Source organism: Pogonomyrmex barbatus, unplaced genomic scaffold (assembly GCF_055798465.1).
Source record: "Pogonomyrmex barbatus isolate J1 unplaced genomic scaffold, ASM5579846v1 scaffold9, whole genome shotgun sequence".
Lineage (NCBI taxonomy): Eukaryota > Metazoa > Arthropoda > Insecta > Hymenoptera > Formicidae > Pogonomyrmex > Pogonomyrmex barbatus.
Genome location: NW_028297193.1, coordinates 2,241,199 through 2,254,855, shown reverse-complemented (window position 1 = coordinate 2,254,855; position 13,657 = coordinate 2,241,199). Strand labels below are relative to the sequence as shown.

Genomic DNA, 13,657 nt, shown 5'->3' with positions numbered 1-13,657 from the left:
CACATGATCTTTAAATGGCGAATACGCACGTGCGCAATAAGAAACGTGAGTTGATGGAAATTGGATTGATAAATCACGCTAATCGCGCTATTTTGCGCCGCCTCGCGTCCGACAAGCCAGTTGATCCATCCAACATGGTGCTGGAAAGTACGATGATATGGTAAGTCTTGCGAGTTTTTACAAAAATTAGCGATTTGTTTTAAATTATTCTCTGCTAAAGTTACTCGCGAGATCCGTTCGCCTTGTAAGCGAAGAATTTCTTTGCTTAATTTCATACGCGCGCATGATTGATTGCGTTTGCGGTTTTGAGGTTAACATAGTGACAATGACGTTGACACAATCGGACGCAGGTCTTCTAAAGCTTGTCCTATAAACGATCGTCGTAGTCGAACTAAAATTTCGAACTCGAAATTTCGTGATTTCGAAATTTTTTTATGTTTTACAGCGTCGATAACAGCGACTATATGAGAAATGGGGATTTCGTACCTACCCGACTGCAGGCGCAACAAGATGCCGTCAACTTGGTGTGCCACTCGAAGACACGCTCGAATCCCGAGAATAACGTTGGCCTTATAACTCTCGCCAAGTATGCGAAACAAAAATTTATATATAAATTTTTTCTTAAATATAAGCATAAATCTGTTGTAGTGTTGAAGTATTGGCAACGCTCACAAGCGATGTTGGCAGAATACTGTCCAAGCTTCATCAAGTCCAGCCAAACGGGAAGCTGGCTCTCATTACAGGCATTAGAATCGCCCATGTAAGTACATATCGTTATCTAATCGAGTTTTATAAATGTCTATCAGTTGTATGCTAAGAGTTATGAAACTTATAGTTAGCATTGAAACATCGACAAGGCAAGAATCACAAAATGCGTATTGTCGCCTTCATCGGAAGTCCAATAGACATTGACGAGAAGGAATTAGTCAAGCTAGCCAAGCGATTGAAAAAGGAGAAAGTGAATGTTGATGTCATAAGTTTTGGCGAAGAGAGCATCAACAACGAAGTATTGACTGCCTTCGTTAACGCATTGAACGGCAAGGATGGCACTGGAAGTCATCTCGTCACCGTTCCACCAGGTCCGCATTTGTCTGACGCTTTGATCTCATCGCCTATAATTCAAGGTGAAGATGGTATGGGTGCAGCAGGTATGGGTGGTGCTGCGTTTGAGTTTGGCGTCGATCCAAACGAGGATCCCGAACTCGCATTGGTCAGTACTTGATATATCTTATTAAGAATTTCTTGTAAGATGAATAGTGATTTTGTATATTTTGTTGTATTATTTTTATTAGGCTCTGCGAGTTTCTATGGAGGAACAACGGCAACGTCAGGAAGACGAAGCTCGTCGCGCGCAAGCAAATGAGACTGCTGCGAAACAGCCAGAGACTATAAAAGAAGCTCCTAATGAGGAAGCTATGTTAAAACGTGCCCTTGCCATGTCTCTTGAAGGAACCGATGACTCGACTGCCGCTAGTGATAATAATGCTCCGTGCAGAGGCAATGTACCAGATTTCACTAATATGACAGAAGAAGAACAAATTGCCTTTGCCATGCAGATGTCCATGCAAGACCAGCGTAAGTCCTCGATTTAAATAGCTTAATATATAAGTACCTTGAGATATTAACATGTATCAGTTTATGAGTATTATGAAACGGGTGACATTTCACCTCATTTCTTTATTTGTAACCACCAACTCTCCACTCAATTTCTTATAAATTGATGCATGTATGTGAGTCTGGAGCCGATATACTGATTATAAATCAGTCGCTCTTGCATAGAACGATGCGTCATTCCGTTTAATATATTAATAGTCACATATACATAGTATTTCAGATTTGCATGATTCTCTGTGTTAAAAAGAACAATATTTTTCTATAATAAAATTACATTTAACTGATAATTTTTAGACAGAATATTTTTTTTTAAAGCAAACATTTTTGAGTGCTTTACACTATACAGAATCAGCGATGATTGATATCTTGTATTGTTTTATTTTTTTTTTTTAAAGATTTTATTACTACTACGATATTTAAATTTTAAATAATGAAAGATAGTTTTCCATAATAGTTTTTCTGATATCCTTAAAGCAATATCTGAAATTTGATAATATATAAGTAGTAGACACAATAATAGTAGACACAAGATAATGTTTTAAAAGATAAAAGATATCAGTTGAAAAACTTTTAAATAAGTTTTATTTAAAATAACGTTTAGATATGTATAATTGTTATGAAATTTTTAGAGGGATAGAAAAACTTATTCGTTAGCTTTAAGAACTATTATCGGTTGAAATTTTCAGAGGAAAAAATTGTTTCTTTTAACAGAGAATTGCGTACAAGAACATCTTATGTAATGTATAATTATATATATAAATGCATAAATATTTTATGAACAAATCCATGTTATTGCTTGGTCGTTCATTATCTGTATTGTTTCCATAGAGGAATTAGAATCGCAAAAGGAAGAAGCAATGGATGTAGAAGAAGATTATGCAGCTGTTATGTCCGATCCTGCTTTTTTGCAATCAGTTCTGGAGAACTTGCCGGGCGTGGATCCGCATTCTGAAGCCGTACGCCAAGCCGTTGGATCGTTACAACAGAATAAAGATAAAGAGAAAGAGAAGGAGAAAGACAAAGAGAAAAAATAAGCGGTTCCTTAGTGCTTTCGTATTTACATTTATGGCTGAATTTAACATTTTCCATTATTGTGTATGATATTCTGTAGCTATTCTATCTTGCTTATGAAATATACTATCAATTTATCGAAACTGCCTAACTCAGTTTTAGCAGCATTGTTTTGTACGCGTGTTCTGAACAATCTCGCTCGGCGTTTTCAGATAACGTCAATCTGGCAAATTAGTAAATTGACGTAACGTAATACAACATATTGTATTTATATAAATACACGTTTTTAAGAATTTTATTCTCTTGAGCAAATTTATTTTCTTTGAAGTGTGATAAAAGGAGTTGACCGACCTTCGATTAAAGTAATCGGCAATTCGTTTAAATGGCACAATAACTTGTAAGAATTTTAATTACATAATTTATTATTTCTAGTCTTAATCGTTTGTTTCATGTTAATGAAAAAATGTGTTAATGAAAAAATCTATTCATATAAATAAAACGTTATAGGTATGAAATAGTCGATTAAGTTGATCAAAATTTGATTCAAGCTATTTCAAAAGTTCCGATAAGTTTCGATCAATCGAATCAACAATTAATTCAATTGACAAATGTCCACTTTTATCAATGTATTATTTTTAATATTGATTTAAAATTGATTATTGTTTAATTTTTATACAATTTATTGTTAAATCATATTAACAAAATAATATGGATAAGTATTTGATAAGTAAATTGCCGATTAAGTTGATTGGAATTTTATTTAAATCTCTCTGAACAATTAAGATTGTTTCTAAACATTCATTCATCATGTATAATATCCATTATCTACAAATAATATCTAATAATAATAATAATAATAATAATAATAATAATAATCTATTTTAATTTCGATTTAATGTACTATTTATTTTTAATTCCTAAAATTAAAGAAAGAATAATGTAAATTAGATCAAGATTGAAATTAATCTCATTGACAGAAATGGAATACATATGTGAAGCACGTATGTATATGTGTAGGTAATTCGTATTTTATCATTCCCTTCGAGTTGATTTCCAACGCAATGTGATTCGAATATTAATTGAAATATTTCGTAACGTGTGAAAGTACGCGGAGGCGTCGGATGCGTGAGTCGCGTTTGCGTAATTGCGATTCCTCCGTCATTTTGTGTTTTGGACGAAAGATCTCGCTGTTTGCGAATTTCGGTCCATGAGGACCCGCCGGCGATTCACCGGTACGGCGGCGCCGCGAAGAAATTCGAATGACAAAATGGCGCCGCGGAGGAAGAGCGTTCAAACATCGCACAGGTCGTTGAACGACGTTTGCTACAAGGAGAATAATTATTTGTGCTGCCTGAATGACTATCAAACGAGGGTACGCAGACGGGAGAGCCTCAGACACGCAAGGAATCACGTGGTGAGTTCGAAATCGTCAGCTCGTCCGCGATTTAGACAACGGCGTCGCCGGCGGTCCGTTGACACTTGTTTAAAATCTCTGCCACTTTGCATTCCGCCTCGCCGAGATTCTCCTAACTCGGTAGTCTGATGCTCGACAGGTGACAACATAAATTCGTCTCGCGAGACTCGCTGCAGAAAAACGCGGCTGATGTGTGATGTAATCGGATGTAAGGTTATGCCGGATGGATTTATGAAACGTGCGCCTCATCTCTTTTGAAAAAAAGATCACGCTGCAAAATTATACTTTGTAAAATTAATCTCGCTCCATATAAATATTTGAGAGTTTTCATTTGGAAAGAGAAGAAAATGTAATTACTCTGCATTTTCTCTGTTTCGCATTTTCTCTGACGCAAAAATTTTTTTTTGGAGGAAAAAAATTTTTTACATTTTTTAGATGTGAAATAAGGATTTTTTATTTGTGAAAGCAGGAAAGCTGTTATCTACTCGTCTCTTGTGAGAAAAATATTAAAAATTTTATATTTAATTAGAAAAAAATGTTAGAAAAATATAAGATTTTCTTGATTATTAATAGAAATCATATTTCAATTAAATAGAAGTATTTAACATAAATAATATTTCTTATTTCTTATCTAATTCTTTTTAGATAGTAATAGATATAAAATCTTCAATGTCTCTATGTATAAGTTTAAAATTTTGATAAATAGTTACACAGCATGGATGCACTTGTTGCACAGGGTTTTGTGAACCTTTGTGGACTCACTCAAGTTATAGTCGACCCAGACAATTCTATATTTTGAAATTTTTGATAAATTATGATAAAAGAAAAATGTGATCCTGCGATTTAACATGTGTTCGTTTTGTTGAATCCTGAAAATTTTAAAAATATCAAATTTTTGTCACATTCACCGAAGTGAGTACGAACGTAATTAATAAAAATTCAATGAAGTCAGTGTACTCGAAATAAAACTATTCTAATTTCCAGATATGAAATTCAGCGCTATAATTAAAATACGCAGTCGCATTGTGTCGATATAAACAGCGAATAATCATGCGACGAGATCCATCATGCATAACGAGATCCGATGGAAAGCGAGATGACGCTGATGAAACGGAGGCACGAGCGCGTTTGATATATTTATAACGCATCTGTAAGCGGCGGTTGCTATTTCGCAGATAATTGCGCGATAATGGCTCTTGTCGCGCGCGACAAAACGTAAAAGTCAGCGGATGCTCCGGCGTGGGCGATCCTCCCCACCTCCCTTTCTCCCGTCCCCTTCTTCCCTCTCGCCCCGCTCTCCCATTCAATCCATTGTCGGTAGCGCCGGTGGTCCTACCTCCCCTCGCCGACCTCCCCCGTCGGCCCGCAGATTTGCCGCATGGTGCGTTGGTGCGTAGCGCTGGTGCGTTCTGTGTTGATGCTTACACGGCGCTCGAATGGTCGAGCGTCATTCAGTATTAGTCGGGTGCTCCCGAGGACGGTGCCTTTCGCTTCCTATTTTTTCCTCTTCGCTCTTTTGCACCTCGCGACGTGCATAGCGGCGCGGGAACGGTTTCTCGCACCTACGCGGATTATTTTCGTTCGACTAATTATGCGTGCACACTCCCTCCGTTTCTAGTCCGATCTAGTCGCGCCGCAAAGTCGGGTCTCGGGTCTCAGAACCGATAATTGTCGTTAATTACCTCGCACGACGATCTTGAACTGTATTCACCCCACGTGGCGCCGGTGGATGTCTTATTTGGAAAATCTGCGGCGATCTGTGAAATATCGTACGGCAAGGAAGGAGGAAGAGGAGGATAATTTTCTCTCTATTTGATGGTGAATCACGACAGTTGGGCGTAGACACCACCGGAAACGGGAAAGGATAAATTCGATGGTGGAGCAGTCGACAAGGCGAGCGACTTGAGAAGCAAGAACGGAGGCGCGATGCCGTCACGATTTATTTTGTAGCTAACGGAAAAACGTAGGACGACCGGATCTAAACGATGATGACGACGACGTGATACGTGACCGCTGTCGACACACATCATTCCCATTGGAAAAACGGAGAGGTCGAGCCGACAAAAGACCCTTGGGGTAACGTGACAACAATATTTTTCGTTGCTTTGCTTAAATTTTAAAGGTCACAATTTATCAGAACTTACTTGTGTGTCGAGCAATAGAAGTGGATGGACGAAAGTTGTGGAAAAGAGAAAAGTCACGTCTATCTTGACCAGATTTCTCAAAGGAAAAAGAGATAAAGAACAACCGTCTCTCCTCTTGTATTTCTTTAAAATCTCTCAGGTCAAGGCTTCGAGGAATAAACCACGCAGAGCCAATCAGGAGACTCGTTCCGCGCAGAGTTGTTTGTTGTCTGACACGTGTGGCCGTGCACTATGAATTTCTGAGAAAGCCGGATGCACCTGGATGATCCATGATCGCGCTAATCTGCGACGATTCGGTACCTTCGGTATCGATCGACCTTCGGTATCGATCTCGCTCGCAAATTATTAAATTTGACGTAACTTCGGTTGCGTTTGGTCGGTGACACTTTAGTTCAGCGAAACGAAAAAAAAAAAAAACAGAAGAAGAAAGATGAATTCCTGCTTTCCGCATTTGGCGATATTGAATTCGCGAAATTCGAATAAATCGAAGGACCGACTCAACGACGAGTGCAACGTCGTAAACGCCGAGGACAGCCGGGTGCGATCGAGGCCTCTGACGTTATCGGGGAAGAACGACGTTTTCCAAGATTTGGATCTTTATTACGTTCGACAGATCGCACGAAACTCGAAGGTAGGACCACGATGATGCATTCGATGACTCTGAAGATAGATCGTTAATCGCTTTTCCGATCGCTTTATTTCCATGTATTAACGAGATTAACAAGAAACATCTCTGAAAATGTAATGAAACGCATCTGTCGTTTCCTAACATTAATTATTCGTCATGCGGTCATTAAGGGTGATTCCGTGCAAACTTTGATTAACATAATTGATGATCAAATCGTCGATTAATTTTTATTAATTGCTTATTAATTTTTTATTACTGGAGAGCAAAAAACACACGGCGAGAAAGATTAGAAATTAGGAGGAGCGAATTGTATGGCAATTTTGTCGGTTGAATTGATCGCCAATTAAGTTGACTGGTACTTAGTCCAGATCACCCATGATTTAATTCACATCAAATTTGTACGAAGGGGACTTGAATTATTTTATGCGAGTGGCCGCCGACGTTTCCTCGCGTTCAGCTCGTTGTTCGTATTTTTAGACGTCGCGTTTGGATATCACGTCGGTCGGACGTACGGATGGCAATGTCAAACGGATTTGAAATCTCAATCGAGATTAGCGTCTCAAGTGTGATTCGACGGATCGACAAAGTTTCGACGAAAACCCTGTTGACCCTGTGACGTATCGAATATTTATTATTATGAAAAACACAAAGAATTCTCGGTACTAAAAACAAACTCAGAACTAAAAAGCTGGCCAGAGTCAGGCTCGAAAATTACTGCGCGTTGAAATTAAACATTATTTATTTTTATTAATAGTACATTGAAATGGAAATTTTTATGTTTCGGCTCAATCCTAAGTCGTCTTCAGCGAATCCTCCGAATAAAGAAATAATCTTATGCTCTTCACAAAGCGATCACAACTCGAAGAAAATTTGTCATTTGTTACATTATTTATGTTACGCATAAATCTCGTAGGTCGCTTGTTTTCATTTCGACACCGCGATTGAATATCGATCGATTTTTACGTCGGAGCGGCCGTGTCCTCGGGAGATTTGCGTGAAAGGAAGATGCAACGTCGAGCCTCCTGACATCGTCGCGCGGTGACCATTACAGGCACATCTGCGCGCGGGGGTATTGGATTTCTGGCGACTATTTTCGGCAGACAAGCCGTCGGGAAAGTGCCGACGATGCGGGAGAAAGCGGCGATTGAGAGGGAAACACTTAGGAACAACGGGGGACAACGGAAGAACCGGGACTGAGGGAGACCGAAACGGCCTGTGTCCCCGGTCGGGATAACTCGCCTCCGTCTCTCTCAGTCCCGCCTCTTCCGCGTTATGTACAAACAGCTCGAGAGGAATACCTCGCGCTGACGAGGCGCGGGCTTCCTCGTCGACGGAGCGCAAGGTGTATCGCGCGCGTCCCGAGGGGAAAAAAAAAAAAAAAAACTCCGGGAAGTCCAGAAAAAAGTCGAGGCGCGCGATACACGCGCGCGAGTTGTGTGCAGTCGTGCTTACGTGAACTCGTTTGTCGCACGGCGCGCGTCAACGAGCGTTTTCATCAAGACTCGTTACAGCACTGGCGACGGAGGTCAGGGATTAAATGTGGCCGCGGTTACCCTTGCGCCGTTGCGAAAATTCCCGTCCGCCGAGACCGACGGCGGCGTATACGTGGACGTATTCCCTGATAGATCTCTCTCTCTCTCGGTCTAAGGATGTGTCACCGTGACACCGGTGGAATACGAAATCGCTCGATGCGCGCAGATGAATCATCTCTTCATTATTGATTTTACTGATGCGTGCGTTATTTTCGGATCATACGTCTCATTCGGGCGTATCGCGGAAAATTAACGGGCGTGTGCTAAGGCGACGAGAAAAGGAGAGAGAAATCCTCGAGAGGAAGATTCGAGATTTTAACGTATTTTTACGTAATGCGCGAGATATGCCTTATGTAAGAGAGAGAGAGAGAAAGAGAGAGATGTATATATATACACATTAATATAAATGAGCCTTAATATTTAATACATGAGAGAGAAAAGAGATGAAAGAAATTAATTCTCCGACAGACGCACAGTCCTTCCGAATGCGTTTCGTGGGAACGAATGGGATCTCGTGTAAGCCGACTATAAAAGTGGTCACGGATCGATATCCCATGATGTTAGCGTGGTTTCTCGAAGGGTAGGAAGGAGAGGCAATATGCGAGCCAATTTGTCGAGGTGAACGTCACCCCCTCGTGCATTCGCCCACTTCCCCGAAGAGTCGTTATTTCAGTCCGATTCTGCGTTCTGCTACCAGCGTCGCGAGAGCCGCGCCGATTTATTTACGCTTTCGCAAAGTTTGTTTCTCGCTTCGAGGTAGAATTCCCATTCACCGGGTTGCGATTGGCCACGCCATAGACGCGACGAAGCTGCGAAGCGTTTTTTACATGTCGAAATCTCAAAAACGGACGAACGAGAAGGCCACATTCTCTCAGGTTACCGTTTATATATTTTAGACCGATATATTTTACATTTGTAGATCTATATATTTTAATTTTATATATTTTGGATATTTAAATATCGATTTTAAATTTGGATGCGCATTCGATAGTCGATAGTGTTATAAATTTTGTAGCTGATCCCGGAATCGCGCGGAGTTTTCGTATATTGTTCGTTTTGTAAGTCGGTCTACGGCAGACCCGATATCTCAGGAAGACTTGTAAAATGAGTAAAACGATTCGTTCGCAAAATGTGTAAGACGTTTCGTTAGGTGTGTAACCCGACGCCGCAAACGCGTGATGGGGCCCACGTGCTGGCAAGCCAGTCGTTTTATCGCTGACGCTCTGATTTTTCTCCGATCGTAACTATTGGTTGCTCCTTCTTTTTCCTTTCTTTTTTTCGTTTACGTCTGTATATTCAGCCAGACACCGGTGCGGGATTACGCTTCCTGCAACCGTATGCGAGCGGATCTTTGAATACTGTTTAAAATTCAACGGGTACTTCGACGAGGATTTTCGCGGCTGGGCCGACGATGCGCGAATTGGTTGCTAAAACACCATGGATTATGCGTGTGTTGCAGGAACATGACCTCGAGCAGAAAATCGAGGTGGAAATTAAGATGAGGGAAGGCTCGGCGAGACTTCTGGCGGCCGCGAAGCATCGCGCCCAAAGCTTGGAAGCCGCCAAGGCGTTACTCACATCCAATGAAAGAATGTCGGTCTACATGGCGGAATTGCAGAATCGCCGCCGCGAATCCATCAAACAGTCGTGGTTCGTTCACGCATTTTTTTATAGAGATCACGATCACAGGATCATTTGTCTTATGATAATTTGCAATAATGTATTTTCAGCACTTCTGGAAGTACGGGCAAGTTGTCAATCTCGGATCTCAGAATACCACTGATGTGGAGAGACTCCGATCACTTCAAGAATCGCGGTGATCATCGTCGATTTGCCGTCTTCTGCCTAGCACGATTGGGCACGGAAATCCATGATACCTCCTTGTTATATCCCATCGATAGGGCTCATACGGATCTCAGTTTTCCCGATGTCTTGATATTGTAAGTTTCTCGAAATTATTATTTTGAAGTAAGCACAAGTTGAAGTGTTTATATTGTTGAAGTTTATCTTGCAATAATAAATTTTTATTTATATATTTATTTTTTTTCAGTAACAATGTGCCATCCGAATTCGAATTAATCTTGGAAATCTATAGTCATGTTTTGCAAGAAGATTTGAGTATTGCCAGCACACCGAGAAGAATCAAAAAGACGATTCACTCGTCAATCTCGAAAACTGTTGGCAAGAAGCTCGCCGCTTCGCTTCGTGATGAATTTGGCTCCGCTAAATCGTGAGTCGATATTTTCTTTCATAAACGTGTAGATTAAATCAATTTTCATTTTTATATTATGTTTTTTTCTCTGTTTTCAGTGGGCCACACTTTGATTTAGTAGCTCGCGCAAAACTGTCTTTAGACGACACAAACGACAATACTCATACGCACGACCTCGTTATTAATAGCATTGGTAAGTTACGTGAAAAATTTGGCATGCCGCGGAATAACTAACTTACATTGTGCTTCTTTTTTCAGAAAATAAACATCATTCTCTGCCACTTTTCGGTCATTTTTGTTGTCGATTGGCGATACAGCCAGAATGCATCACTAAAGAAATATGTATTGGCAACGTGAAAATAGACGGCCAGAATTATTGGGCGCGTCTACAAGGATTTTGTATAAAAACATGGGAATCGAAAAAACACGCGGAAGAAGGTCAAAATCCAGAACACATAATACCTATTAACAAAGTTAGTTGGCATCTTTGTGTGTGTATGTGCGCGCGCGCGCGTGCGTGTATGTGTATACCTTATATAATGGTGTTTTATTATTTAAATAATTTTTTTATCTGCAGAGAACATCCATTCAACCATCCAGAACTTCTACTAAAGAACTTTTAATAAACAATTCTGGCAACAGTGTGGAAACATTGCTACCGATTAAATTTGAATCGAAGGAGGAAGTTCAAAAGTGGTTGAAGCTCTTATCAGCGCACATAAACGATCACTCGAGATGGAAACATGCGGCGGAAGTTATTCAAAGGGTATCCAACATTGAAAACATGAGAAATTCCTTTATCAGTAATAAAAGACAGGGCTCCTTATATGACGAGACACCTTTAATAGGTAAATATACAAGTCATGCAGATTTCAAATTGTAAAATTTGATAAGCTTTAAAATCTAGAATCCATAATAAATTGTCCGTTAATATTTCTTCTATTGCAGAATCAATTCCATCGGATTACACATCGGCAAGACCTACTGTACAAACGATCTTTGATCTCACACCTAGTACTAGTCTAAGCAGTTGCAGTTCCACGAATAGTCTAACAAGCCTACGTTCACGTTCGCTGAGTATCAGCGGTGTATTTAAACAAAGTGGTATTTCTTTAAAGCCTCATTTAACTTCCGCTAATAAAAAGGCATAACGATTTTTACGATTCTTTTCGAAGAATTAAAATATTCTAAATGCCGAATTATCATGGCGCAATTAAAACTTTCCAATTTTGATCTGAGATTGATACATAATTATTAATTAAGCTGGAAGGAAAATTAAATATAGTTTCTCAGTTAATACACATTGTATTAACCGAAGAGACTTGCATGGGAAGATTTTAATTTGGTCGACATGTAGTATATATCGATTGATAACTCGATATCTGTAGAAAGTTTGTTGGCTAAGGTTTATACAGTACAAAAGATTCTAATTAAACGATTTTTTCTTCTTTTTTATTTTTATAGTGCGAAGTCTTACATATTGCTAAAAGTACAAGGAAAGTTTTGTTATAGTGTATTTCTGAGTTATAAAAAAATATATATAGGAATATTGCAATATTTAGTACAGTTGTAATGATACACATATATATTTATATACATGGTATATAGTATTTAATGCAATGGTAATAATAATATATAACTATATAATTAATTAATTGCTTGCTTTTTCAAAAATCCTGCAACCATCCTGTAATTTAAAAGATTTTCAAGAAACTTATTGAAATATTTTTCTTAAACGTTATACAATAATATAAAATACAATAATATAAAATTAAGGACATTCGTTTAATAAAAATACCCATTTACGATTTGCATCAAGTGTAATTAAGTATATTTTTATATATAAAAATATTTACATACTGTACAATATGCACAGAAATGATCTCTACTAAATTATATGAAACAAAAAACATTGACTCGTATTACGTATATAGTATTCAATTCGACGAGTGCAAATACCTTACATATTACAATAGACAATAACACTCGTGAATCAGTATTGCATTAATATCAATTCGACTTGGGCAGCAGGATAAATCCTGCCACCATGCAAATAATGGTAAATGCTTGAGCACCAACTCGAGCACGCATCATGTATTGTTGCATATTACTTTTTCCCCTGTAAAAACTAATGAGTCCAACGCTCAGAGCCACTGTAGTTGCCAACGCTCCTGGAAATACAAATATGCAAATATAACATCTTCCTAAAGATTGTAATCGAATGAAATTTTTAATAGAACTTGATTGATGTTTAATTTATCTAATTATACAAAGCATATTAAATTATATGAATCTAATTTTCTTGTGTATCAGATAAGAAAAAATTCTATCCACAATAAAATCTAGCTAAAGTTTCAGAAAAGTTGATCAATGAAAATCAACTTGTAATTATTTCTATCAATATAGATTAATTTTAATCTTGTTTAATTTACTTATTATTTTTTTCTAATTCTTAGGATTAAAAGAAGTAAACAGTAAGTCTCATCAACTGGTAGAAATGGAAATTAATCATTGATCTATTCAACTGGCAAAATGCTTATAACAAAATTTATATAATTCATCCTTAATCTAATTTTCCTTTTCATACGTCAAGTCAAAAAATAATTTTATCCATATTGACAAAATATAAATCTTTTTTTCATGAATTAATTACCCATTAATCTAAGTTTATCGAAAATAATGCTTCTTTGATAAGTAAATAAATCTGTTTAATTGTAGAAAACCAAACAAGTTATTTTGAACAGATCTTTAATGACAATAATGTGACAAACGCAATTTTCTTCATAAAAATATACATGTAACATTTAACGTCTAAAAAATATATTTCGTCTGTCTATTTCTCTGTCCTTTTCTCAAGTTGCATCTTCATATTCTCATCTTATAGGACAAAAAAATTTAGCTGAAAGTTCTGTTTTGGTTTATGAAGCATAGGTTAGTTTACCTATCGGTACGAACGGATTCTCTTGCGTTTTACGCTTTGCCTTCTGCAATATCGTCTCGGGAGCATAACTACTGTCCAGCTCATCGCGTACCGTCACCCAGTCCAACTCATCCAAGTCATCCGGTTTTGCCTTTGCCATATCCTCGAAAGAAGAGAACGCA

General features: G+C 38.3%; 3 protein-coding genes across 5 annotated transcripts; 2 read left to right on the top strand and 1 right to left on the bottom strand.

Annotated features, from left to right (window-relative positions):
• Positions 1-5: 5 nt before the first annotated feature.
• Rpn10 (regulatory particle non-ATPase 10) lies at positions 6-2,768 on the top strand. The gene is made up of 6 exons (XM_011641333.2): positions 6-160; positions 446-586; positions 649-760; positions 836-1,210; positions 1,293-1,575; positions 2,443-2,768. Exons 1-6 carry the CDS (start codon positions 15-17, stop codon positions 2,646-2,648), a joined length of 1,263 nt encoding a protein of 420 aa, XP_011639635.2. The 5' UTR covers positions 6-14; the 3' UTR covers positions 2,649-2,768.
• Positions 2,769-3,877: 1,109 nt separating this feature from the next.
• On the top strand, positions 3,878-12,206 carry LOC105428819 (rhotekin). 3 transcript variants are annotated; one of them, XM_011641334.3, is made up of 8 exons: positions 3,878-4,039; positions 9,803-9,993; positions 10,074-10,283; positions 10,394-10,573; positions 10,654-10,748; positions 10,814-11,028; positions 11,133-11,403; positions 11,504-12,206. In XM_011641334.3, the coding sequence occupies exons 1-8, from the start codon at positions 3,893-3,895 to the stop codon at positions 11,704-11,706; spliced, it is 1,512 nt and encodes a 503-aa protein (XP_011639636.2). In that variant the 5' UTR covers positions 3,878-3,892; the 3' UTR covers positions 11,707-12,206. The 3 variants fall into 3 exon arrangements, with proteins under 3 accessions (XP_011639636.2, XP_011639637.1, XP_011639638.1); XM_011641335.3 differs by lacking the exon at positions 3,878-4,039 and adding an exon at positions 5,369-6,814; XM_011641336.3 differs by lacking the exon at positions 3,878-4,039 and adding an exon at positions 8,979-9,218.
• LOC105428823 (HIG1 domain family member 2A, mitochondrial) lies at positions 11,986-13,635 on the bottom strand. Its single transcript, XM_011641339.3, has 2 exons — positions 13,497-13,635; positions 11,986-12,726 (listed from the first exon to the last, which is right to left on the bottom strand). Exons 1-2 carry the CDS (start codon positions 13,633-13,635, stop codon positions 12,566-12,568), a joined length of 300 nt encoding a protein of 99 aa, XP_011639641.1. The 3' UTR covers positions 11,986-12,565.
• Positions 13,636-13,657: the final 22 nt, after the last annotated feature.